This window comes from Aythya ferina, assembly GCF_964211825.1.
Source record: "Aythya ferina genome assembly, chromosome: 1".
Taxonomy (NCBI): Eukaryota; Metazoa; Chordata; class Aves; order Anseriformes; family Anatidae; genus Aythya; species Aythya ferina.
Genome location: NC_140296.1, coordinates 169,962,047 through 169,988,142, shown reverse-complemented (window position 1 = coordinate 169,988,142; position 26,096 = coordinate 169,962,047). Strand labels below are relative to the sequence as shown.

The window sequence follows — 26,096 nt, the reverse complement described above, 5'->3', positions numbered from 1 at the left end:
GTGATGGCCACTATCAATGGGCTTCTCCTCAAACAATTTCCTCTCCACTGCTTTCAGCTCCCTAGAAGTGAGCATGTGGGATCTGTTACAGACAGTAGATGCTGTTACAGCTCACCTAATGCTATGATATATGAATATTTACTCAAAAGCCTTATCTTCTCAAGGAATCAACATGTTGGATCATTTATCTTTCCATTTACAAAATAAATACTTGCACATATAAAGCAATGATTTTCCTCTATGTGTACTTCTTCTTGTACTCATACCTTCAGCTTGAAAAGAAAAATCCCTTTTGAACTGAATGCCTTGTGAATACTCTAGAGAATAAACCAAAAGATTTTATATCCTTCCAGGATTTGGGAGAAGCTGTGGAGGAGTGTGGACTTTCCACTCAAAGTCTTGGAAGCAGCAACTACAACTTTGGCTAAAGGCCAAATGAGGAAAATTACATATATATATATATATATATATATATATATAGGGAGAGAAGAACAATAAATCAGCTATCCTTGGAAGGCGTGTGGTCTATTCTTCATCAGCTCTTGTGCCTCTGGCCCTCTGGTTTGCTTCCTGTAGTTCTGGCAGTTTGCCAACAGAGACATTTTCTCTCTCTCTCTCTCTCTCCACCAAAAAAACAAAGAAAAAAAAAAAAAAAAAGTAGCACATATTTATACTGAATTACTTCACTAAAAAGCCTGAGCAATAAAACATATTTGCTATGGAAAAAAAAAAATAAATTACTACCTTTTGCTTCTCTGTTATGTTCAGTGGCACTTCCCAGTTCACTGAATTTGTCTCAGTTAGACCTGAGCTGTGACTTCACATCGCACGAGTCCTGTGTAACCTCTGAGAAACAGACAATTTAGCACATACCCTTGAAACTCCATTTTAGCTACAGGAACCAGTCTGGCACCCCATCAAAACTTCCAGAAGAAGACATACATTTATTTTCAGTACACACAGCATCTTTTTGCTACCCAGATGAATCTTTATGTATTTAGTGGTTCCTTCAACCATGCCATTTCAAGGTGCCACCACCTTCAGAAGCTTGGAATTTTTGTCAGCTTGCAATAAAGCACTTCCCAGGAGCGGAGACAATCATGCTACACAGCTTATCTCACAGTGATAAGAAGCCACTGAACAACTGGAGGTGAGCAAGGTGAAAATCTTATACAGAAAGCTAAGTGCAATGATGTTGCAACAACCAACACCTGATTGATTTTATAGACCTCCACGACAATAAAAAGCATAGCTGAGGAAGACCTCAGTGTATGAGAAGAATTTACCGCTGCAGTTGAAATCTGGATAAATGTATGGATTGGGGGGAAGGGAGGACCTAGAAATAAATGGAAAATGAGGTAAAATCAAATATGGATTTCACAAAAAAAATGACTGTCTTGAAACTAATGAAGTTTGAAGAAGTCTGTTCACTAAAAAAAAAAACAAACAAAAAAAAACATAAACAACAACAACAACAAACAAAACAAAACAAAAACTTTATTATTTTTATTTTTGAATTTACCTGTCAGGGCCCCAGTTCCACTAGCCCATTCCCCTAGGTTTCCTTCTTCTGCTCCCCTGGGGTAGGTGCCCCAGACACAAATTCTGCAGCTGCAGGGGTTGGACTAGCACAGAGCCTGCAGAAAAGAAACTGGGGGAACAGTGAGCTATTTCCATTCAGACAAGCCCTGGGCAGACTTAAGCCCACCAAACATTTCCAGTCATCCTCTCATGCTTCCAGCTCTCCTTTCTCCCAGCTTATGTCCCAAAGTTTGCTGGGAGATGGACAGCCCCAGCTAGGAGGTGTGGATGGCCAGGGCTGGGTCCATCTGCAGCCTCCCCATTGACTGAAAAACAACCGAAGAGAGCAACAGGCAAGAAGAAGTAGTAGGCAAAATGTTGACTTAAAACGGGAGAGCATAAGTGGAAACGGCAATGAACGGAGAGACAGAAAAAGACAAAGGTCACGCTACCAGGAAGTGAATGCCAGAAAATAAGTAAATAATAATAAAAAGATTATGTTTTTGCTTCTGAGCTTCATCCTCTTTACTCTATGTTGCTCTCCATAATATTTTTCATATATTTCCTACTGTATTCTGACTTCCTTTCCTGTCTCTTTGGTATTTATTGCCTGTTTTTCAGTGCGTTTTCTGTTTACAGAAATAGATCATTAAGCTTTACAAACGGAAGCTGACCTCTATGTGAAAGTACTCGTTCTGTTTCTAAACCCAGACAAAGCCTGCACATCGCCTGACTGGGGAGACAGAACATGACTGTATGCGACTGTATGCGACATTTCAAAAAAAATACTTTAAGGATTTCCCTTCTCTAACCTCACAGTAACAGTCTTTTCTTCTTTACTTCTTTAATTTCAGCTCTGTAACTCTGTCCCAGTGCGTTATGAATCTTCTCTGCAGATGCTGTAGCTTGTAGTGTTCTGCACACCTTCAGGGGCTGAAGGATGGAGAGGCACCGAGCTTTCCCAAATGACTTCTTTTGCTATTAGCTGACTCTACAGAAGGGGACATGTCATCTCTATGATGACAGTGACATTTTTTTCTTGAAAGAATAAGCAGATGACATCCCCAGGAGATGTTCTTGAGCTCGCCAGCTTGTGCATGTTGGAGAGTAAAAAATTAGGGCTATCCAGTTATCTGTGGTTTGTGTCTGTCTGCTTTGACACCACTTCACAGCACAGTTTTCCAAGTGCTGGAATAAATGCTGGCACCTATCTTGCTGCTGTATATGATTTCCTTTTATGAGCTAGGCACTTATTAGAGGTATCCCCAAATGCTTTATGTTACCCATTTCGTACTTAACTAAATCTCAGTTTATAAGGATTTGCCTATAGTTAGCAAATTTGACCTTTCTGCAAATTAAAATGAGAGGTAAGAAAATAATTTGGTTTTCGATTTAAAGCCTGGATCCTAATCGCAGGTGGAGCTGTATGTGAGTGCTCCTTTTGAAATCACTGGGATTAATTTCACTAGGAAAGCAGTACACATACTGAAGGGCTCTCTTGGGCCCTTTTTCTTTTTCTCTATTTGTAGAGCATCTGTAGGAGCTCTCCTTTGTTTACTCGATTTTCCAAATTCTGGAATGACTTTATGTTGCACTTTTCTGAATTGACAGTGAAGTGCTTGTGTGTTAATGTGCCCGTTTATTCCTTTGGAAGGAGATTACAAATGAGGACAGTGAGCTAAAGCTTCCAGTTCCTTTTCATGTCATGTATTTGCTGATTTTCTTCCCTCCCTCTATCACGTACGAATACACACACAACCACCAAGCATTCAGGCAGCAATCTAAATGAGGCTGAGCGGCTTAGGGTATTTCCACACCAAAGGACCAGCAGTAAGGTACTGCAGGGGGTGTTAGGGAATTCACTTTTAACTTTCCCTCCCTAATATAAATACAATGGCCTTTCTCCCAGTAAGTCAACTTGGGACTTACACCCTGTGAAGTGGGGAGCTGAAGAACTCTCCACAGCTCTCTGATACCTCCAGCTCCCAGTTTGAGGAGAGCTTGGTTTAACTCAGTACATCAGGTTGGTTCTTTCCTTGTTGCCCTAACAAACCCTGGTTACATTTTAATGAGAAAGTTCTTTCCCAGCATGTAGCCTTAAATTTGCTTTTCAGCAGGTGGCTCGTGGTTTAACTCCAAAGTCACCATGTAAATCCCGACAGTAGATTATACTAGTTAATAATATAACACTCAGGCCCTGAGACTTCAACTTAATGATTCATTTTCCTTTTATTATTAATAAATTCTGCCCAGTGAAAGCCCAGGCGAGGAAAAGAACTTGGCTGGATTTTTTTTTGATTCTGAGTCCTTCTGACACATTATCTTTTAATTATGTCTCATTTTGTGCTTTGGTAGAGTGGTGATTTTAATGATATTAATGAGCTTTATCACGAGTGAGTGAGGTATATAATTTCCCAGTTGCAGTGCTCCCTGTGAGATACTGGGCTCCCTGACCCCAGAGAGCTGACACCTCTCAGCACCTGGCGGAGTTATAAACTCAGCTCCCATAAAACGCTGCTGTGGAGAGTGAGAGGCTCCCATAAACCCTTTAATGTTCAGTCTCTTTCGGTTTTACATATAGAATTGGATGAGCAAAGGTTACCGGAGTTTCGACAGCTGGGACTAACCCTGTGTGTGAACAGCTGGGCTTGAAACTGAGTGGCCCACACAACGAGCACATGCAAGATTACACCGAGTTTCTGTATTGATCTTCGAGGTGGTTAGAAGAGGAAACTGAATTCAAAGAATGACACGGTGCTTCACAACCTTGTGGTTTCTCTCCAAAATGGTTTGGTAGAAATCCTAATGACCAACTGCATGCTAATCTTGCAGTAACAGTTATTTCACAGGACTTTTTTTCAGGAAAGTCCAACACTCAAGTGACAAGAGAGCCAGCAGTTTTAAATGATGCTTTCGGTCTCCTCACATCTCCCTTGTTTGCATAGCTGGGGGAATGGAGGGGCTTCACAAGTGAGGTGGGAAGGCACAACACCAGAATGGCCAACGGCACACAGATTTCCTTCTTTTCTTGTTCCCGAGGTTCCTTTTCTCTGAGTGCACGCTGAAGGGTGTGCCAGTGACTGAAAAGAATCAGCCACCATTAGGCTTTTCCCTGAGATTAGTTTTGTATTAATGCCACTCCGCTGACTCCATCACAATTGCTTCGGTTGTACACGAGAGGAAAACAGGAACCTTTCTCCTCCCATTATGCATGATGGGAGTGTACACAAAGGAATAGGTCTAATGTTCTAATGAATATTAATGCTAAAAGAATCCAGAAATGATACAGAAAATATATAATATAGACACTTAGAAACACTGGCATGGTCTGGTGAAAAGGGAAAACATTTTCCTTGATGTGTGATTTACCAGCACTAAAATATAAATATGTTGTGAGATAATCTCCTGCAAAATAGCTGTAATAGCAGGACAATAAAAAATAACTTGTATTCTTGCAGACTGATGCATAGGAGCTCAGAGTCTCTTCACTGACCAATAAAACACCCTTTGTTGTCTTAATACTGTAATAGAAGCGGTGATTTATGTGTTCTTAAATGGCAGAAAGTGCAAATCTCTGAACACAGAATAAAGTTTAGCCACAGTAGAACACGCATTGGAATAAAGGCCAACAAAAATCTAAGCCTAGCAAGCCACTTTAGCTTCATATATGCTCGTGTCAGTATGAACACATAGTAGTGAACTGATTTGTGGCTGTGACTCTCCACACTCTTGCTCTGAATATATAACCGCATTTTTTATAATTGTATTGAAATACAATTTTATCCTAAGATAAAATTGATCCTCTGCTGGGATTTTTTTTATTTTAATTTTATATATATATATATATATTTTTTTTCCCTCAGAGGTTAGAGAGAGGGAGGAGTTGCAAACCTTACATGTGTACCATGCAGTGAAGTGCATGTCTGAGAATTAGCTGAGCCTTGACCTGTGTGCTGTGAGGTTGCTTTAGTAGGTTGCTGTATTTTGGTTCTGAAGTGCCTTTGCTGTGCTCAGCCCAATCTGCTGGAAGGACCACGTTGACGTGTACTCAGCCCTGCTCATGCCTAAATTATCCACAACGCATTAATGAGACCCTGGTGCCGACTGTGTTCAGGACCTCCTGACACAACCTCTTACTGGGTTTACTTTTAAAATATGGATTACCGGTTGAGAGAACAGGCTTGGACCTATCTTCAATTGCTGGTGAGATATATCCAAAGGGTTTTAATATTTCAAGCTCAGAATGTAAGGCCTGCTTCACAAAAACAGTGGGAAAAACAGAGATATTTAAATGGCTTATACCCTGGAGCATTTTAAAAGATGCTGAAAGTGTGTGTACATTCTCCTTCTGTGCAAACTCTGCTTAGCATGAGAGGATGATGAAAAAGCAACAATAAGCCAATTTTTTGCTTTCTATGTTGTAGGCCAGTTTTCTCTCTTTTTTTTTTTTTTTTTTTTTTTTTCCACTTCCTTCATCCTCATCATATCTTTGAGTAGCCTTGGATTTGCTTTACGTACGGGTCATTTATCCAAAGCCCAAATCATTTGCTGTGCCAGGTGCGAACAGTCAGAGCATAGCAAGGCGCTGAGCACCCGCTGCGCCCGTCACTGTGGGAGCCCCCAGAGCCATCATCTCAGCTTCGAACATGCGTGGCGTCTCAGGAATTCCCTGGTGGCTGACCACGTAAGCGTTTGCTAATACCACGGTGGCAGAGATGCCGTGTGACTGACTGGCCCTACTCTCCCGCCCTAAAACTACATACCGAAGTCCCAGATAATTAACTAGCATCCACCTTGGGGAGGCAAAAAGATTGACAGGGGGAATTTCACAGTGATGCTTACGAGGTGCAATGCACAAACAGGGCAATTAGATATGAGCCGTGTCCCGAGGCAGCCTGGCAAAACCGACCTTGGTGGTCCCTCGTAATTTGCTTGGAATTGCCCTCTCTTGGTCACAAGGCAGAGCCCTGATCAAGGCAGAGCCCTGACTGAATGGCTCATGAAACACGGCATGCTCTGTACCTCTCCTCACTGTACTAGCGTATTATCTTCAATAATGCATTTTAATGTACTATGTGGGCAGGAATACTTTTAGACAAAGTTTTACAGATAAGATGTTTTATTCTAGACTATTCTGGTTCTGTTTTTTTAAACTATACCTTAATTCTCTCATTCAATGGATGTGATTTAACCACTTTATTTTTACCAATAGTTGCTAAGCTTTGTTCTAGAACGCTTTGTACAGTTTATCACAGGAGGATGATACCTTTAATAGCCCAGCCTAAGCCTCATCAAGACAGACACTTTATTGGCTTTCCTTTGCAGCAAGTAGCTTTCTGATCCCACCTGCATCCCCAACTGCTGACCTGCTCCCCCTCTTCCTTAGGTGACCACTGTGGTGAAGAACCAGTACTGCCTGTGTCCCACTGAGCAGGCACTTATGAGTCTGCAGGACTTTTTGGGTGCCCATCTGGAAAAACCATCCTCAGATTATTCTTTTTAAAAACAAGTGATTTGATGCCACTGCTTTACAAGCCCCTGGCAAATGGTCTGACACTCATGAACACACTGTACATTTATTTGCAAGTAAGGGAAGACTAATCTTCTGTCATGAAGAGTCAGTTCATGCTCTTGGGTAATAAAAGCTGAGGGGGCAGGCAAATGGATCAAGAAAATCCTAATTCACTTTGCCCTCTGATTTCTGAGCACTGTATACCTTCTCCTGCCAGGTTTCTAATACATATTTTTGTCCTGGGAGCTGAAGTCTGTTGATTTCATCTATGTGCAGCAATGGTCTGGAAAGTGCTGATATATATGTTCAGTTGGCCAGTGTCAGAAAGAAGAAAGTTTTGTGGCCACTCAGCGAGACATAGTTCAGATTCCTGAGTATAACACTTGGCACGAAAAAAAAGCAATCTTTGCTTTTGAGTATTTAGCCCCTTTTTTCTTCTTTCTTTCTTTTTTTTTTTTTTCTTTGTATTTTTTTTTCTTTGTAGATCTGTGACTATGATTTTGCAGAAGGCTGGTAAAGGAATTAGTATTTGCAGCCAAGGTACTTTACAACTATATTAGTATGTTCCTCCTCTTTGTCAACCTAAATCTTGCATGAAAGAGGCTTTTAAATTGAAGTTTTTTGTATTGCATTCAGAGGGAATCAAGATGAGCTTGTCCTCATCCTGAGCTTCACTTCAGACTCCATCAGGTAGAACTATCCTCACTAGCAGCTGCCAGGATGGATTGCAGATGGGAAAAGAGAGAAAGAGAGGCATGTAGGCAGGCCCAAGGTTCAAAGGCTCACGCTGAAAGCTTACAATGCACACAGGTACCAATGCAATGTGTTCCCTCTGATTTAATTACAAGGCTGCTTGTTACATGATAGACTCTTTTTTCTTTTTTTTTTTTTTTCACACATATTTTTCATAGTAGCCCAAGATTGCTTGAACAAACAGTGGAAGCAAATTGTGAATGGTGCACCTGACTAGAAAGGAGTTGAAACAGGACACTTAACAGGCTTTCTCTCGTCTCAGTGTTTAGGTGTAACTAATCCCAGAACATGCACGAAGCCATCTGTGACTCTGACAGTCAGAGAACTCAACATTTAAGATAGTGAAGTAAGAAATCCTGCAAGCCCTAGGAAAAGATTATTTTATATCAATTTCAGCTTTTCGTATCAAGCTTGAATGTGAACAAGCTTCCTTCCCCTTCCCCTCCTTAGGCTAACTAGAAAAGCATATTTTCCTTGACCGTTCCTTAAATGTTGAAGGTATCTCACAAAAAATGCAAATATTATGACAACGTTATTCAAATACTTTTGATGTGCGTATGCCGCTTGTGAAAATGACAGGAAAATTCTGGGAGTCACCAGAAAGCATTTATATGACTGGCAGTGAAGGGGAGGGAAATTCGGGGTGTCTGTGACCATCTGGGGGGATGTTGAGGAAGACAAAGCTTGCTTTCTGCAGCAGTGAAGGGAAAGATTGGGTGGGTGTGGGCAGGAGAAGGTACGATTGTTTTCTCTGTGACAGGAGGGGCTAAGGGAAAGTGTTTATTTCTCTGTACCAGTACAGGAAATGTCTTTGTTTATCATGTATCTGTGGAACTGGAAGAGGCAAAGTCTTTCTGGCTGCAGGGATGGATTTTTTTTTTTTAATTTTTTTTTTTTTTTTGCTTAGGCACAGGGAAAGGGGAGGTTTATTTTTCTGTGGAAGGGGATGAAGGGCGCTCTGTCTCCAGAGCCACCAGCTGTTTCCAAAAGGCAAACACGCGCGGCCTGCACGGATTTTTGAACGAGGGCTGTGCTACGTAGGTAGGAGAGCTCCTTTCAGCGCCGTCCCAAGCCCAGCAACTCCTCGGCCACCTATTTTTGGCAGGAATGCCGCTCGTGCTGACAAACCAGGCACCCAAAGCACCGTGCTCGGGGCAGCGGGGCGGCTGTCCCCTCACACACCCCCACACCCCGCTCCCCTCCTGCGGGCTCGGGGCACCGCCAAAACCCTCTCCTCCCTCCGCCATTTTCCAGTTTCCACCCCATTAAACATTCCGGGTGCCGTGTGTCCACACCCTGGGTGCCAACTTTGCCCCTACAGCCGCCGGTGCCCCCCATTTTTCGGTGCCCCCCCTGACGGGGAGAAGCCGTGTCCCAAGATGGCTGTGCCCGGGGGGGCACCGCCGGCCGGGCGGGCGCTGCGGGACGGAGGAGGAGCGGGTGTATGGGATGAGGAGCGGCTGTATGGGATGAGGTGTCCATGGGGGGAGTGTTTGGGGTGTGAGCTCCACACGGGGCCGTTGTGGGGCCGGGCGGGTGGCGGCACGGAGGGAGCCGAGGGAGGAGCGGAGCGGAGGGAGGCGGCCGGCGGGGCGGGCATTGCCCCCGCAGCGAGCTGCTCCCAGAAGAAGGAGGAGGAGGAGGAGGAGGAGGAGGAGGAGGGCCCCGTCCGGCCGCCCTTCTGCTGCCCCCTCCTCCGCGCGAGGGGACCGCGGCCACCGGGGCGGGGGCTGGGGCGGTGATGAGCTTGGGCCGGGGGCTGCTGCGGTGGCAGCGCCGCTGCTGCTGCTGCTGCTGCGGGAGGAGGCGGCGAGCCCTGGGAGGCTCTGCCCGGCGGGCCCGGGGCCAGGGGGATGCGGCGGAGGACGCGTCTGGGTGCCGCTGTAGCTGATCGGGGCCGAGAGGCAGGAGCCGAGCGGAGAGGCCGAGGGGGAGCGGAGGAGAGGCGCCCTGGCACGCGTGTTCCTCTGCCTCCTCTCCAGCGGCCATGTTAACCAAGAAACCCTCCGCCAGCAGCGCCGCCGCCGCCGCCGCCGCCTACCCAGCCGGTAAGGAGGGGGCCGCCCCGGCCGGGCTGTGTGGGGCGCGGGGAGGAGGAGGAGGAGGAGGAGAAAGGAGAAGGAGGAAGGAGAGGAGGAGGAGGAGGCGGCCGCGGGGCCGTTCGTGCCGGAACAATGCTCCGGCCCCCGCCCGGCAACGGAGCCCGGGGGGCCGGCGGGGGGCTGCGGGCTGCGGCTGTTGCGCGGGGCGGTGAGTTGGCGGCGGGGAGAAGGGGAGCGAGAAATAAACGCGGGGACGGCTGGGGAAGACGGGAGGAGGAAGGTGAGGGGGCTAAATAAATAAAAATAAAGGAGCAGGGGTCCGGGCGAGGCCCTCCGCGCTCACCCCTGTGCTCTCCGCAGGCAGGGCAGGGGACAGCGGCCGCCCGCTGCAGTCTTCCCCGGGCAGCGGAGCCGGGGGGGCCCGGGCAGGAGCTGGGACCGGGCCGCCGTCACCCCTCGCATTGCCGCCGCTCAGGGCCAGCAACGCCTCGCACACGGTGAGCACGGGCTCGGGGCGGGGGGCACGGGGCGCTGGGGGTCGTTGGGGGGGCGGCTGAGGGGCTGGGTGCGAGCTGGGCACCCCCCGGGTGCGCTGAGGGGAGGCTGGCGCACCCCTCTGCCCCTCTTGGGTCCGGCTTTACAGCTCGTTTTTCACTCCCAAATCACCCCCCTTCCCAAAGAGGGGCTGTTCTGGTAACCGCATTTTTCGAGCTGAGGGTGTTTTGTGCTCCCCTTGTCTGTGTGGGGAGCGCGGGCCGAGCGCTGCCTGCCTGGAAACAGCTCCCGCTGGGTGCAGGGGCAACGCTCGGGTGGCTCCGGCTTTATGGCTGCGGTGGTTTACCTAAAGAAATGAGCACCGATGGCATGAAAAGGATGTTATTTTCCGGTTCTGGGCTATCTCACGTTATCTCCCACTCCTGGTTAATCTAGCAGGAATGAAACTTCCCGAGTATGCCACTATATATGGATGAGAGAGGGTATCTCTTGTCCTGGAGGCACGACGGCGTGGAGAGAGGGGTCTATAGGCTGTCATGTTAACACTAAATGTCTGAAATTTTTATTGCATACATTTCCTTTTAAATTAGGAAAGATCTCAGGCTGACCCTGAGAGGCATTGATGGCATACTTTTCTCAGAATTAATGAGTTCTTGGTGGATGCTCACATACTATCTTCGTAAACATATGGCAGGGCTTTAAATGGTAATGTGATTACGGGCTGGTGGAAGGTGAAACTATGCATTTAGATATTAGTGTTTCGGTGACTTTCCGTGTAGCTTCAGGGGTAAAAGCGTCTTACTCAAATCCATTTATAGAAAGAATTGGCTTAAATTAAAAAAAATGCAAGTGTACGTTGGATGTTCTCAAAAGGAATGATGAATATTCTGCAGATTCGAGGTGGAGCTGCATACTTAAGATCAACATCAGTGTATATTTATGTAGCTAGGATATTTATTTGAATAGTTCATTGCTATCGAAGGCAGGGTTTTGCACATTTGCATTCCAGTTAGGTGCTGGTCAATTTTAGAAGCGGAACAGTGGTTTAATTTTTCTTTAAAAACAGAAAATAAACATAGTACCAACAGCCTGGGCACCAGTCATGAAATTGTACATGGAGACAGGCCCACAAATAGCAGGGGCCCACATGTAGCAGAGCCCAGACTTAATTTAGGATTTGAGAAAGCCCAGTGATCCAGCTGTGTATCTGGGACTACCGGCTAATTTTGGAAGCGCAGGACCCTGGTATTTTTATACGTACATGTATGTGTGTATGTAATGTATAGTGTCTATAGATAGATGCACACATTTTTATGTACGTACGTATATAAAGGTGATGTCTTTATGAAAGCATGCAAGGAGTGTTTGAGCGTTATATTTCTGTTTCCAGTATTTTTATACATATTTCACTGTGTATGCATGCATATGTTTATATTCAGCATATATGCGTGTGCATATACGTACGTACAGATGGAATACCTAATGGAAGCACTCAAGGGTGATGGAGCGTTATACTGCTGTGTTTCAAGGCCCTCTGGATTCTGACTGTTGCAGAGCCAGCCTTGCCTTTGCGATACGTTTCTACTCTACAGTATTTATTTAGCCTTGGGTACTATTACAGAAATACCTCAGACTGCCTCTGTGAGTTGTGTAGGTTGTTATTTTGTGGTTGGCTAACATAACTTTTTGCGGTAAGGATCAGATGTGACATCAGAATGCTGGATTTTAACCAAAAAAATGGTTATAGATGTTATACGAGCATTCTCTAAACTTCAGGCCTACTGACCTCAGCTGACACCGGCTGAAACGCAGTGACTTTTGTGTCCCACTGCTTCCTCCAATCAAACCTATTTGAAATGGAACATTTCGGTTTTCCTAAATCATTTTCTTTCCTTGTATTTGTCTGCGTACTGTGTTTTCATCCCTGTTGTGTCATTTTAACTTCTCTAATAGCTAAAAATGAAACGGATATTTCTCTTCTGTGTTTCAGACTCTCAGAGGTATAGTTTGCTTAAGTGGCTGAACTTGCCTGTGGCTGCCTGTGCACGTGTGCATCGTGTATACACTGATTGTGAGGAGAGACTGAGATGGAAGAGAGCTTTTTCTTTAAGCCAAAAAGTTTTTCTTTGAATTCAGACAGACAAGAAGTCCGCTACCTGCCGTGTTTTCTTGCAGCAGTTGTGTGATCTAGCCTGTAGCAGAGCTGTTGTCTCCCTCTTTCTAGTGACGTTTGGTGTTTGGCAGGGCACAGCAGCCTGGGGGGGGGCGAAGCGGGGAGATGCACGGGCTTCATGTAACAGGGCAGAGGTTTTGGCTGCAGTCTCTGCAGTCGCAGCAGCCTTTGTTGCTAAGCAGACTGTTGTGTGTTGTACCAGGGAAAGGTTTTGTTTATTTTCAAAGATCTGGGGCTTCATCCTGGGCATTTTCTTGCCTGTCTCGATCCGTGACTTTATCTTTTTGGATGCTTGCGATGGAAAACGTGAACTCGTTCCCAATCCCTCGCCCTCCTTGTTTTCCTCTCCTTGTCATTGTTTTCTCTTTTGAAGCCCTAAGTTTTTGCATTGATGATTGGAATCGTTTCCTATTTGCTCTGTCCTGTTTCATTACGGTGTGCTTGCATCCACTTGACATGCTGCAGTAGAGATTATCTTGCTTGCCTGCTGCTTTGCTTGTGTAAATCCCCACCCGTCTGTGAGTCTCTCTCCCAGACTCTTGTCTCCTGCCTACCTCCATCTCTGTTCTTTCTTATTTGGCACATGTCCCTGCGTTCTGCACTCTTCCTGTTTCTCTTGCAGTAAAGCAGTCTTAATCTTTTTCTCCTCCTGTCTAGGACTGTAACAACAACCCATTTACAGTGCCTCATTCAGTGCCCTCTTTCTTCAAGGCCTTTCCAAGATTTCCCTGCAGCAGGCCTGTTTTCTTTTGCCACCAGGGACAAGTGTAGCCATATACTTTTGCATCATTCAGCCTTAATCTTGAAATTATATAATTAAAAAATAATAATTTATGATGGAACAGAGATCCCTGGAGTCTGTTACCTGAAGATCTGGTGGGTCACATGCTGCAATTTTTTTTTGTTGCGTGCTGCTGTTTTTAAAGCAAGAAGAAACAAAGAAAACATCTTCCTATTCTGATATGTTTGTGTAATAAATTGCCACAGAAATGCTGTCATCTTTGAGTGGAAATAAGTATACAGTCACGACCTTGCTCTGCCTAGGTTTCTTTGGGTGATTCTTCTGCATGAAACTTTGGCTTAGGGGAAAGTGAAGCTACCTCAATTTCTTTGGGAGGACATCTGAAACTTGGGCTCTGACAGTTGGTGGCTGTGCCATGGGGAGTGCAGAACATCTGGGCACATCTCTCCTACATGTGCACATCAGCTACCCTGAAGGTTGGATGTAGTGTGCAGGGAGTGTCCTTGTTGATTTCAACGTGGGTAATACACAGAGGTGTCCCTTGAGTATCCAGGCCCACTGCATATGGACAGCATAGCCCAGACAGGTGGAAGGGAATTTATGAATCAGTATCGCTCCTGAAGCATAGCTCTGTCTCTGAAAATATTTGCAGTGTAAAGTCAATGTTAACTTTTCAAAAATAAGCTTATGTTGGCCGTGTGTGACAGCAACGAAAAATCCAAATGATTTGTTGTTTTTTTTTCTTTTTTTTTTTTTTTTCTACAGCTCTTGTTGAACACAAGCTCTTTAGGACAAGGGCTTAGTCTTTTTCAGTGTATAAAACCCACACTCATAATAAAACCGTTATGATAATCCTGCATTATTGTTATCGTGCTAATTAGCAGCTATTTTTAGTTCTGAACAGAGGAATGCTGTTGAATTCATTTATCAAGGAAAAAGGGCCTTTTGTACATTTATTCAGGCTGTAGTCACCAAAATAGGCAGTGAAGCATGCTACACCTGATACCATATGCCTCGAGCGTGGTAGGCTCACTGGGGCTGAAACTGGCGTGCCTGGAAGTACTGTAAAGAAAGGGGTTTAGAGTGCAGCATTTATTCTTTAAATAAATTATTACTTTGGCATGGTGTTTTTCATCTGTACAGAGTAACAGCAGATGAAGACATCTTATTCCCGTGCAGTATTTCTGCAGGACATCATACGATTGCTTTATTATTGGGATTCATTTTACAAATCCTTCTAGATTCTGACTGATAGGAAAGTCTTTTTTTCTGGGGTTTTGCTCAAAATAAAATGATAAACTGAAGCACGGGTCAGTCTTGAATACTTTTATAGGGTGTTAATAGCACACCGAGTATGGGTTTTATTTTATTTTAATTTATTTGGTTTTGTTTCGTTTTACAGAAAAGATGGGATGTGGTACAACTGCATAATGTGTTAATGGTTTTGGAAGACACCACGCAGAATAAGTATTTGATACTTATCAGATTGGTTAAGTAAGATGGCACTGGATCCTACAGACAGCCATTCCAGTCTTGTAGGAGGTTTTGAGACAGACCACTGAGCTGGCTGAGCGGCACCCCAGGAGAATTGTCAGTTTACCTTCTTGTTAGCAGGCAGGACTCAGTTTTATGCCACCACCGTGTCGTCACACCTTTGTCATCTAGGCGTAGTTCTGTAGTCCGCTTCTGTCTTTAAATCCATTTCGGGAGGGGCAGGGAGGGAGGAGAAAGAAAAAGAAGAAAATAATTTTTGCTTGCGTTTTTCTTGGTGTCTTTGTTTCAAAGATTGCATGAATTGTTTTCAGCTTAGCCATCTATTTCCATAAACTGAGCAAACCCAAGTTAAAGCAGAATCATAGCAGTGATTTTGAAGTTACGAAACACTGCAGTGAGAGGAAAAAACCTTGTAATATTTGCTGTTTTACAGTTGATGTTGCTAGAACATTCAATATTAGCTCTTCGAGTTCAAGCTTACCTGGTATTTCAATATGTTTATGTAGAAGTGTGCACATCAAGACGTTTTTGAAGCTGCGTGCTCTAAAAACATGCAAATCTAAGAAGGCGTGTATGGGTCTGAGCATAGACGATCAAATATTGTAGTAAGGAAGGTGTGTAAGTGCGTGCAGGCTGTTGGCTGTGTACATAGGTTGTTGGTTCTGGAATTTATGGGCCCAGATGCAGAAGGGAGACGCATTATAAACCTCTCGGGCTCGTGGTTTCAGATGAAAGGCTGATGGAGATCCTGAGAGCCGTGAGCAGTTTGCTGCAGGACGGAGAGGGCTGTAGCCCTTTGTAGCTTCCCAAGCCCATTAGCTGTGGTTTGGGGAACTTGGAGCGTCACCGGTGAAGCCTGCGGAGCGTGTGAGCAGTGCAAGCCCCAACTTGACAGCAAATCTCAGGCAGCTGGTAGGCAGAAGCAGATAGGCAGAGCAAAGGGCTGGTGAGAATCCAGCCCTCGGCTCGTCCTGATAGGAGAGAGAAGAAAAGGTGGTGGTTCTTCTGCTGCGATGTGTCCGATACCTCTGAAACTCCCGCTGGGGTTTTTGAAAGAAAGGGAGCTGTCATCTCCCCCACAAGCTTTGGAGCAGAGCCTGTGCTGATTTAGTGGCTTTTCTTCCACAAAGAAAACCAGTGCTACCGTCTGCATCTGCATTTGCATTCCCCAGCAGCAGCTGACTGCAACTGGCAGAACCGGTCACTGTAGATTTGGGGTGAAGCTGGGATAATGCTGCTGATTTCATTCTGCTGCTTGCAAAAAAACAACAACCCTATGAGCAGCAAGGGAAACAAAGAGGCTGCCTCAAGGTACAGGAAGCAGAGCTACATGGTTTACACTTTAGAGATGTGTTTACAAACGTGCTTTTTAGGAAGAAGAACTCCTTAGTCCCAGCGGACTTTTGAAAGTGGACAAATGTTTGTGTTTTGTTGGTTTTTTTTTATTCCAAAGCCCTGGTACAAAGCAAACAACTGAAGTTTGAAGAATTACGCAGCACATCTATTGAAACGTGCAGTGCTTGGGAAGGGAAGAAAATAGCTAACTGCGAAAACAGGCGACTCAAGTGGAAATAAAAAGAGAATTAATTCAAAATGTGAACTGTGTCAATGAGCACTTGTGTTAAGAAATTCTGAGAGATGTTTTTCTCCCTGTGCTTTTTCTTTCTCATTGGCCATACGTTAGTATAATCTGCTCCCAGTTTATCTAGGTATGTGCTGCCTTGCTGGTCAAGCAGCCCTGCAGAAGAAGTGTTTGTACCTGGAGTTTCTTGGCTGAAGTATTTGTGGTCTGTACAGTTACTCTGCTGCTTTGTTGTGCATTTCTCTCACAGGGAATTTTGCCATGCAGCATGTGCTGAACCTCCAAACACATCTTACAAACCAGATCCAGTTCTTCTGAGGTGCACCTCATAGCAGCTCTTGGGGCCAAATTCTCTTAGGTTCAGTCACTGCTGCATATACAGGATCAGGACAACCTTAACGAGACTGTTGCAGGAGTGTGCTTCAAACTTGGCCTGCAGGAATCCCTGTAGGCAATTCCCTGGTGCTTTTGAGACATCAAACCAGGAAGACAATTAATGTCAATATCCTATATATCTTCCTTGTGCTTGAATGTTGCAGGTGCCTTTGCTCTGAATTGCCATTGTGTGGTGGCACTTTCTATGAGATCAATCAAATCTGATTGCACGAGCTGAAATTGCTCTGCAAATAAACCTACGCAGTCCGACTGCAGTGATGAAATAAAACGGACCAGTCATTCAGCGTGAGTCAAAATGGAAACAGGAGAACAGTGAACTCAGCAGAAACAGTCCCTGAGAGCTCTTGTTCTTGCATTGTGTGAGCTTATGAGCTGCAAATTTCAAAATATTATCCAAAGGCGAAACCTTTGCAAGTTGGATACTCCTTGGGAGCAATTTAATGAAATGACAAAACCAAGTTCCTACCATATCTGACTGATACCGTAACAGAAGCAAAAATGGTGCTAGAATCTGCATTGCTTGTCCTGGCTTTTTCATTAGGAGGCACCTCTGCAGTTGCAGGACAGATTTCAGTGCCTCGTATCACTGCACACAATCGTCGTTTTCTGATTTCATTTCAGCGACCTGAAGTGAACAGGGAACGTGTTTTCCTTAGCTGCATAGAAAAAATAAGGTTCAGATTAAAAGCGCTCTCAACCCTGACTTGATCATCTGTCTGACAGTATCTGTGAACTTTGGGATGGTAATTTGGCATAAATATTAAGGCTGGTGAATCAGCTGGAGAGACAGCAGGGGAATTCTTCCCACGTCTGTCTAAGACCAGGCAGAAAAGACAGACTAATTATCCTCTACTTTAGAGCAAATGAGGAATTTTAAGGACAGCTATTTTTGTGGCAAGTATATGCTTGTAAATTTCCTGTTTCTCCTTAAAAGTAACAGGTTACTTGCTGTTTTCATTCTCCAGTATTTCTTTGCTTGAAAATGCTGAGTGCTTCTTCTCCCTTGTGAAAACTGTAAAGAACAAATGTAATCTGTAGAATCAACTAAATACTTTCTCCATCCCTATAAAATAAAGTTGCATATATGTTCTTCAAGGCAACGATCTTCTTCCCATTCAAGTCTGTATCAGGCCCCAGATCTCATCTTGGTTAAAAGTCATTATAAGGCTGGCGTGGCAAAGTGCTGAGGGATGTACTTACGCTTATACATTGATTTGAGTGCTTTGCTGAATAGGGACTGTCTCAATCGCAAGCAGGGAATGGCTTCTCTCAAACTTGAGAAATGTCCAGGTTCTTCTCCTCTTTGTGCAGGTCCCAGCACATTCCTCACTGTTTAAAATTGTGTCTGGTGCTTTTGATATCCAGCTAGTTTTAGAACAAGTTAAAATTTTGATTTCTGAGAACAGATGACTGGGAGAGCCCTAGCTATGTAAGCTCTAGCAGGCATTATATATTGATCTTCAGCATAAATAAAACTGCTACTATGAAATCTGATTTAATATCCCTCAAGCATACTTCCTGGTGTAACAGGACTGTTGTCTTGAAGGTTCCTTGGAGGAATTGTTCGCTTAATGTTGTAGCACACCATTGACTGCCTTGTTACAAACATTTCAGAGAATCACCAAGGTGGAATTTGAGAAAGTAGGATCTGGAGGATGTAGTAGCATCTAGTAGTGTTGTGGTATGTGTGTTGTATTGTTTACATTAGCTGTAGACAGCTGAATTTTAAGAAAATACTTTGTTTTGAGGTTTTGAGTTCAGAATGAATGGTGAAGTGTAGAAGAATTTATGCCTTTCTTGTTAACTGGGTATGTATTTATTTCCAATTTTAGGTTGGAGGCAGTAAGCATACGATGAATGAGCACCTCCATGTTGGTAGCCATGGACAAATCCAGGTTCAACAGCTGTTTGAAGATAACAGTAACAAGAGGACGGTTCTGACAACGCAGCCGAATGGACTTACAACGCTGGGCAAATCTGGATTGCCAGTGGTTCAGGACAGACAGTCAGAGAGTGCTCACAGACGACAAGGGAGCTCCAGCTCTTTAAAATCTACGGATGGAACAGGGAAGGTGAAAGCCTCCGTTATGACACCAGAGCAGGCAATGAAGCAATACATGCAAAAATTAACAGCTTTTGAGCATCACGAGATTTTTTGCTACCCTGAAATATACTTTTTGGGTCCAAATGCAAAGAAGCGGCAAGGTGTGATTGGTGGTCCAAACAACGGCGGGTACGATGATGACCAGGGGTCTTACGTGCAAGTGCCCCACGATCACATTGCGTACAGATACGAAGTCCTGAAAGTTATAGGGAAAGGAAGCTTTGGGCAGGTGGTGAAGGCCTACGATCACAAGATGCATCAGCATGTGGCACTAAAAATGGTGAGAAATGAAAAGCGTTTCCACCGCCAAGCTGCGGAAGAAATTAGGATTCTGGAGCACCTCCGGAAACAAGATAAGGATAACAACATGAATGTTATTCACATGTTGGAAAACTTCACATTCCGCAGCCATATCTGCATGACATTTGAATTGCTGAGCATGAACCTGTACGAATTAATAAAGAAAAACAAGTTTCAGGGCTTTAGCCTGCCTTTGGTCCGCAAGTTTGCCCACTCAATTTTACAGTGCTTGGATGCTTTGCACAAAAATAGAATCATTCACTGTGACCTTAAGCCTGAGAACATTCTGTTAAAGCAACAGGGTAGAAGTGGTATTAAAGTGATCGATTTTGGCTCAAGTTGTTATGAGCACCAGCGTGTCTACACTTACATTCAGTCGCGTTTTTACCGTGCGCCTGAAGTCATCCTTGGTGCTCGTTATGGGATGCCCATAGACATGTGGAGCTTGGGGTGTATTCTAGCAGAACTTCTCACCGGTTACCCACTTTTGCCTGGAGAAGATGAAGGAGACCAGCTGGCTTGTATGATCGAGCTATTGGGCATGCCTTCCCCAAAACTCCTGGATTCATCCAAGCGAGCCAAAAACTTTGTGAGCTCGAAGGGTTATCCCCGCTACTGCACCATCACAACCTTGTCTGATGGTTCTGTAATACTTAACGGTGGACGCTCTCGGAGGGGAAAACTACGCGGCCCGCCAGAGAGCAGAGAATGGGGTAATGCATTAAAGGGATGTGATGATCCCCTCTTCCTTGACTTTTTAAAACAGTGTTTAGAATGGGATCCCGCTATCCGTATGACACCCAGCCAGGCTTTGCGGCATCCCTGGCTAAGGAGACGGTTGCCAAAGCCTCCAACTGGGGAGAAAGCCTCGGCAAAGAGAATTACAGAGAGCACTGGTGCTATAACATCGATTTCCAAGTTACCTCCGACTTCAAGCTCAGCTTCAAAACTGAGGACTAATTTGGCACAGATGACAGATGCCAATGGGAATATTCAGCAAAGAACAGTGTTGCCAAAACTCGTTAGCTGAGTTTGAAAAACCCAATGCTGTTAATACAAGAGATACAATGTGGCTGAGCCTTATTTGTATGAAAAAGTAGCTCAGATAATACATTTTTATTTGCTCAGTAACTTTATTCATTTGTATCTTTCAGCACTCATTTTAAATGTAAGAAATGTTGATTTTGTTTTTATAAAAACACGGGGACAATGCTTTAAGTTTTTATACTTATTTTTTAAAATGTTTGTCTTCTACAGTACAATTAGCCTTACTGTAACTAGTGTGACACAGTAATAAACATCAGTGGCAGGCCACTGGTTACAACATGATTGTCATGCATTGCAGCGTGGTGTCAAAGGTATTAACCTTTCTCTTCCATGGTTCATATTAAGTTTCACCTGGGGTAAATTCGTAAGGCTCTTCCGGAGTTTACGGGTATGGGTCTTGATCCTGCAAACACTAATACCCATGCCTGACTGGACTCCAGGGAGAATTCTCAAAGAAATACAGTTAAGCACCTGCAAACTTGTTATCTGAAATGGAGCCATAGCATGTAATATTGTCATTTGCTGTATGGTAGCCCAGAAAAAGTAGTGGTATCACCTAGTAATGATACAGTCACCACCTGTGGAATGGTTTCTCTATTAGACAGTAATGTTTTTGATTAAAATGATCGTTCATATGTAATGCAAAAAAAAAAAAAATAAAACTTCTAGGGCTAAAATAGACTTTCTACTGTACATGCCATGTGCTAGAGTGAGAGGAACAGGCCTGAAAGAATGAAGCTGAAAGTATGTCTGTTCCTCTAAATCTGAAAGTGACCGATGAGTTGCTTCCTAAACCTGAAGTCAGGTAAAGCAAAACATTCTGGACTTCATTTCAGGTATATAACACTGAGGATTCACACTGGGTTTCTCTCTGTTTTTTGTTTGTTTGTTTGTTTGTTTTGTTTTGTTTTTTCTATTTTCTCTCCTCATGTGCAGCTTGGCTTCCCTGAATCACATAGGCAGAAGTGCTTGTTTTGTCAGTTTTATACTGTAACTTCCAGACTGTTAATGCTACATGAATTTCATAGGTTGTTTTTATTTCTTCTGACAATGTCTATCTGAGCGATTGTGACCTCTCTGGTACATTTACACTTCAGATCAAATCTGTACGTAGGGGCAAACACTATGTTACTGTATGGTTTTCTGTAGACAGGTACCTTTCTTTAGACAGCGTAGGTGTAGATGCAAAGATCTGCTTTGGAAAGCATTTCACTTGGCAGGCACCACCTTAGATATTTACTAACACAGGAGAAATATCAAAGAAAAGGTAAATGACTGGAATTTGGCTCAATCTTTGGCGCTTGTAGCTGAAAATGATTTTGAAGGAGCAGTTAGAGATATGTATAGATTTGTTCATGTGTGCGTGTGCTGATGTTTGGTTTTTCATTTTTTTACTTTTAGTTATATTCATGGAAGAAAGATGGTCTTTACTGAGGAGTAATATCTAGACCTACGTGAGAAATATTTACACATTGTAGCATGTTTTCAACAGGAACAGTTTGAAATCTAAGACTGGTATCTCATCACATGCAATGACTGTGGTCTACATTAGATGTATAAAACAGCATATGAAAAGGGAATTTTAAACAACGTAGAATATAATCTAGAAGGGTTTATGGATGTTAGGATGAGAGAGACTAGAATGGATTGCATAAAACCTCAATAACTTTACTATAGGCAACCTTTATATGCACAGATCTTACTAAGTTACGTGTACAAATTATGAAAAACACTTAAAGCATGGTCCCCTGAGAGGCCAAGAAAGTTTCCGGTTAAGTTGTTCTTCATGTTCATTAAGATTTACCACTTACAGCCTAATTTTGTTTGTTTGTTTGTTTTGGTTTGTCTTTTAATTTAATGTAAGACTGGGGGAGGGATAGAAGTATGAAACGACAGAATTCTCAGGAAACATATCACTCAACTTCTTGCCAAAAAGTCAACACCTAAAGAAGCTCCAAAAATAATTTCTGAGTAGAGGATGGTATTTGTTGATTGATAACTGTAAAAATTAGAGCATCAATCAACCATCTTTATTACTTTTTTTATATATATATATAAAAAAAAAAGATCATTTCCTGCCTCTAGTCAAAGTAAATTATTTAGTGTTAAATGTTCACAACTTTATACAATGTGTGTAAGTGCAATATGTAAACATGTGTGAAATCATGTTAAAAATGAAATATAGTAATACAGCTAAGAGAAGTGGCTTTTGGAATATGAATATCCAGTAAGTTATGGTCAGTAAATTCTAAGTCTGGAAAAGAGATATATTAATTTTCCTATAAAATTAGCTGACTCCCATGACTGTGGGAATACAGTACTGTGTATTTTTTTACAGTAACTGGGATTCTTTACTTCCTCTACCAACTACTTGGCTTTACCACTCCTTTCTACCTTAGCTCTTCCCGCAAAAGTTAAGAAATGGGGTTACTTACGTGAGGGGTGGAAAAAGAATCGCCTCCCCCTTAGTATATTTTGAAGATAACCTTGATACGTGTTCCTGCCTTTCATGACAATTGAAGATGAAAATGTTCATAAGGTTCATGGGTCATTAATGGGCTAAAACCACTAAATTTTCTTTTACATGTAACCAGTTCGTAATGCCAATAACGCATTTATGACCAACCTTCTTCATAAATGCTACCGGAAACTTTAAGGCCAAAATATAGTGTGCAGAGCTATTTTTTTAACCCAGATATAGTGGAACTTCCTCTATACTAAAGAAGCAGCTACATCAAGGTTTCTAAGTTATGTGGCTGCTTTTTATTGTAGCTTATTTATACGTGTAAAAAAGGAGGGGGGCGGGGGGGAGAAGACGTTGCCTCTTGCTTTGGTGTGATTTTATTATAAGGGCTCTGATAATTAGGCTGATAGAAGTTGGCTTGGAAACAGTGCTTAGTCTCACATGTTACCATTGTCTGGAGATGTCTGAGCTATTTTCAGATTTAGTAATAGCACAGTGTTGTCTTGTCTTTGGTTGCAGTCTCACTTGGCTCAGTTTCTTGCACCACTGGAGTGTTCATTACCACTGAAGTGTATTGGAACAACAGAGTGATGCAAGATGTGTAGATTAACAATAGAGGATGGATTGTGCCCTTGGTGTTAACAATGTGCCTTTTGTTACCAATGCCATGTTGTAGGGCATGCATCTTGGCCTCTTTAACCCTTTGAATACTGGAGCGTAGGGATGAAACCTATTTTTAAACGCCGAACCTGTTTTAAAACATCCTGTAGATTATCGAGGCCTTAACAGAAACAATAAGGCAATCACACTGCTGGGGTGGAAAGGACACTCTGTTCTTGTAGGACGTCTCGCTAAGGGGTTAAAGACGGCCCTTCCTCATTGGTTGTACTTTAACATCAAATTGATTTTTTTTTTTTAATAAATTTTTGTTACGGTAACACTAGACAGAAATCAACTGTATTTGTAAAAATTTACCTCAGACTCTTTAGTTTTATAGTGTGATTTAATCCCAGGGCATTTGGTATGAACCAAAGTGCATTCCTTTTATATGTGCCTGGCTCTTATAAAGGTGGCCAGGGATTTTTACAATTTGGGTGCAAGGCACTTAAGCCACTTTTAACTTGGTGGGTGGTTTGAAGTTATAAATGACTTCATGGGAACGTTGGAAACACTTTAGACACAAGTAGCATTGGGCAATATTAGAATCTTTTGGAAAGGGTGTGCATTATTTAATGCTCTCCATTTTTTAGTATTTTTTTCCATCGATATTTGTGATACGTACAAAAAGAACACTTTATCTTTTTCCAGTCGGTAAAGATTAGAATATTGCCCAGTTTAACGCTACGGTAGCATTTAAATAAAACAAAAACATTTGTGAATTATTGTTTCGAGGGGCTTGTACATCTCTGCTACAAATTGTAATTACTCAGTTCGACTGCTCTACAACGACGTCTAAGCAGTAGCTTGGGGTTTTATTGGGCAACGACTTAGACACGTGACTGTAATATGCTGCAACTGTGTGTACTGAAAACATGTGAAAAACGATTGAATGTGGACTGTGTATATATGTATGTATACTTTTCTGTGAGATGCTGCTGTTGCCACTTAACATTAAAGATGTTGTAGTGGGGTTTTAATCCTAGTGGCCAGTTTTATGATACTGTATGTATTGTACAGCTGATGACAGGAGTTAAGACTGTTCTAGTGAATATTTGTTACATTTTATTGTTGTGGCCAGAGATCATTTCAGAATAAAATTTTATGTCCTACTTTACTTCTCTCCATTGTAGTTTTTTTTTTTTTTTTCTGGTCATAAAGAGAGCCCTTGGAGTGATGGCAGTCCTTAATCGTGGAAAAGCCTTTTCCTAGCCCACTGAAGTCAGTGCCAGCCATGCCTTTGTCCCCCAGAAATGCCTATGGTACCTGCATTTAGTATTTACTTAATGCTGGAGGATTATTTTAATGCTGCTTTATGTGTCTTGACAGCCTTGAATATTGCCCAAAGGCTGCTTTTGGCCTGGAGTTTCTAAAGTTCTTCTCCGGACTTAGAAAGTGATACATTTCTTGGTTTATTTGCCTAGAGAAACCATCCTTGGCAGGAGTTTTGCCTGCACTGATATTTAAACGTGTCATGTCTTTGTTTTGGTTTGGTTTTTGTTTGCTTGTTTTTAACTGACTTGAACAGTTTTTCAAAATAAAAGTAGATCTGGTTTTATAAGATTTTTTTTTTTTTTTTTTCCTGAGAAAGAGGGAGAGTATGTGATTTATTTCTTTGAAAACTGCTTTAAAAACAGATTTCTGCACTGACATTTGGGTCAGACTGACTTCAGAACTTGTCTGACTTTGTGAAGTCCCAGGATACTGAGAGTTTGGATTGGTACATTGGGCTAAAACTCTTGTCACATATAAATCCAGAGTAATTTCACTGCTTAGTGCAGTTACTGTGAGTAACTGGCCACATTCTCTTCTTGGTAATGCCAATGCCCAGAGCAGCTTTATTGAAAAGCCTCCCTGACTGAAGCGAGCACAGGCTGAAATCAAGGGATTTTAACAGCCCTTCTGTGTCTGCTATCCAGCACAGTCAGGAGATTCCAGGCCATGAAAAGCATCAAGATTAAATATAGATAAATACTGGTTACAGCCCCAAAAGAGCAGTGAGCCAAAAATTATATCTGTGTGGATTAAACCCTATTTGTTAATTACTGTGTTCCTTTGAGGAAAAAAAGAGCATGTTTTTTAAGTTCTTTTTATTTGTTTTAATGGTTTTTCTTTTCATTCTAACCTGTTTCTCTCACCCTCTCCCCCAGCTACCTGTGCCTTGTACACTTCTGTTACATCTGTTTTTTCATTTGAAGAAGGGAAGGGGTCATTCACCTGATTTCAGAGGTCTGGAAGCTGGATTTTGGACCTATGCCATTTGCTGAGACTTTACCTGTGGCTGGTGGGGAACGGAGTTGCCCTGTGCCAGCAAGGCTTCCACCCCCGAGACAGCCAGTGGTACCTAACCCAGCTTAGGTGCCTGCCTTAAAAGAGGTGCTCACAATCTCAAATCCCACCCTGTGCTTGTCTTTGGGTGCTGTTATCTCTGCAGTGCTTCCTTCTGCAGGGTAACTGTGGCTTCCTCTGGCTTTCAGCTGTGCAGCTCAGGTTTGCTGTATTTGTTTTTAGAGCAAGCCAAGTAAAGAACGTGAGAAGTGCAATCATGATCAGGTACCATGTTTTTCTCTTCTAAGTGCTGCTGCTTTTCTTAAAAATACCATCTTTTTGTTCCCCCCCCCCCACGTTTTTTTGTTGGTTTTTTTTTTGATCTGCTTACTGAAAGATCCAGTATTAATTTTACTTTTTATCAGACCTTGAGAAATAATAATAATTAAAAAAAAAAAAACAAAAAAAAAACAGGTAAATAAGGGAAGTATTTGCATAGGATTTGCATAGGGCTGTCTATGGTTAGGATCTGGTATTTAGAGGAAA

The 26,096-nt window shown here is 43.0% G+C and overlaps 1 protein-coding gene across 3 annotated transcripts; it reads left to right on the top strand.

Annotated features, from left to right (window-relative positions):
• Positions 1-9,476: 9,476 nt before the first annotated feature.
• On the top strand, positions 9,477-24,399 carry DYRK2 (dual specificity tyrosine phosphorylation regulated kinase 2). Of its 3 annotated transcripts, none has more exons than XM_084514618.1 (3): positions 9,477-9,834; positions 10,189-10,325; positions 18,543-24,399. In XM_084514618.1, the coding sequence occupies exons 1-3, from the start codon at positions 9,774-9,776 to the stop codon at positions 20,142-20,144; spliced, it is 1,800 nt and encodes a 599-aa protein (XP_084370744.1). In that variant the 5' UTR covers positions 9,477-9,773; the 3' UTR covers positions 20,145-24,399. The 3 variants fall into 3 exon arrangements, with proteins under 3 accessions (XP_084370744.1, XP_084370745.1, XP_084370743.1); XM_084514617.1 differs by lacking the exon at positions 9,477-9,834 and adding an exon at positions 9,963-10,036; XM_084514619.1 differs by lacking the exon at positions 10,189-10,325.
• Positions 24,400-26,096: the final 1,697 nt, after the last annotated feature.

Bases quoted from the DNA above. Each gene is read 5' to 3' on its own strand.
- DYRK2 (XM_084514618.1), top strand. From the start codon at position 9,774: ATGTTAACCAAGAAACCCTCCGCCAGCAGCGCCGCCGCCGCCGCCGCC. The intron at 9,835-10,188 runs GTAAGGAGGGGG...TGCTCTCCGCAG, and splicing joins CGCCGCCGCCTACCCAGCCG to GCAGGGCAGGGGACAGCGGC. The intron at 10,326-18,542 runs GTGAGCACGGGC...TTCCAATTTTAG, and splicing joins CCAGCAACGCCTCGCACACG to GTTGGAGGCAGTAAGCATAC.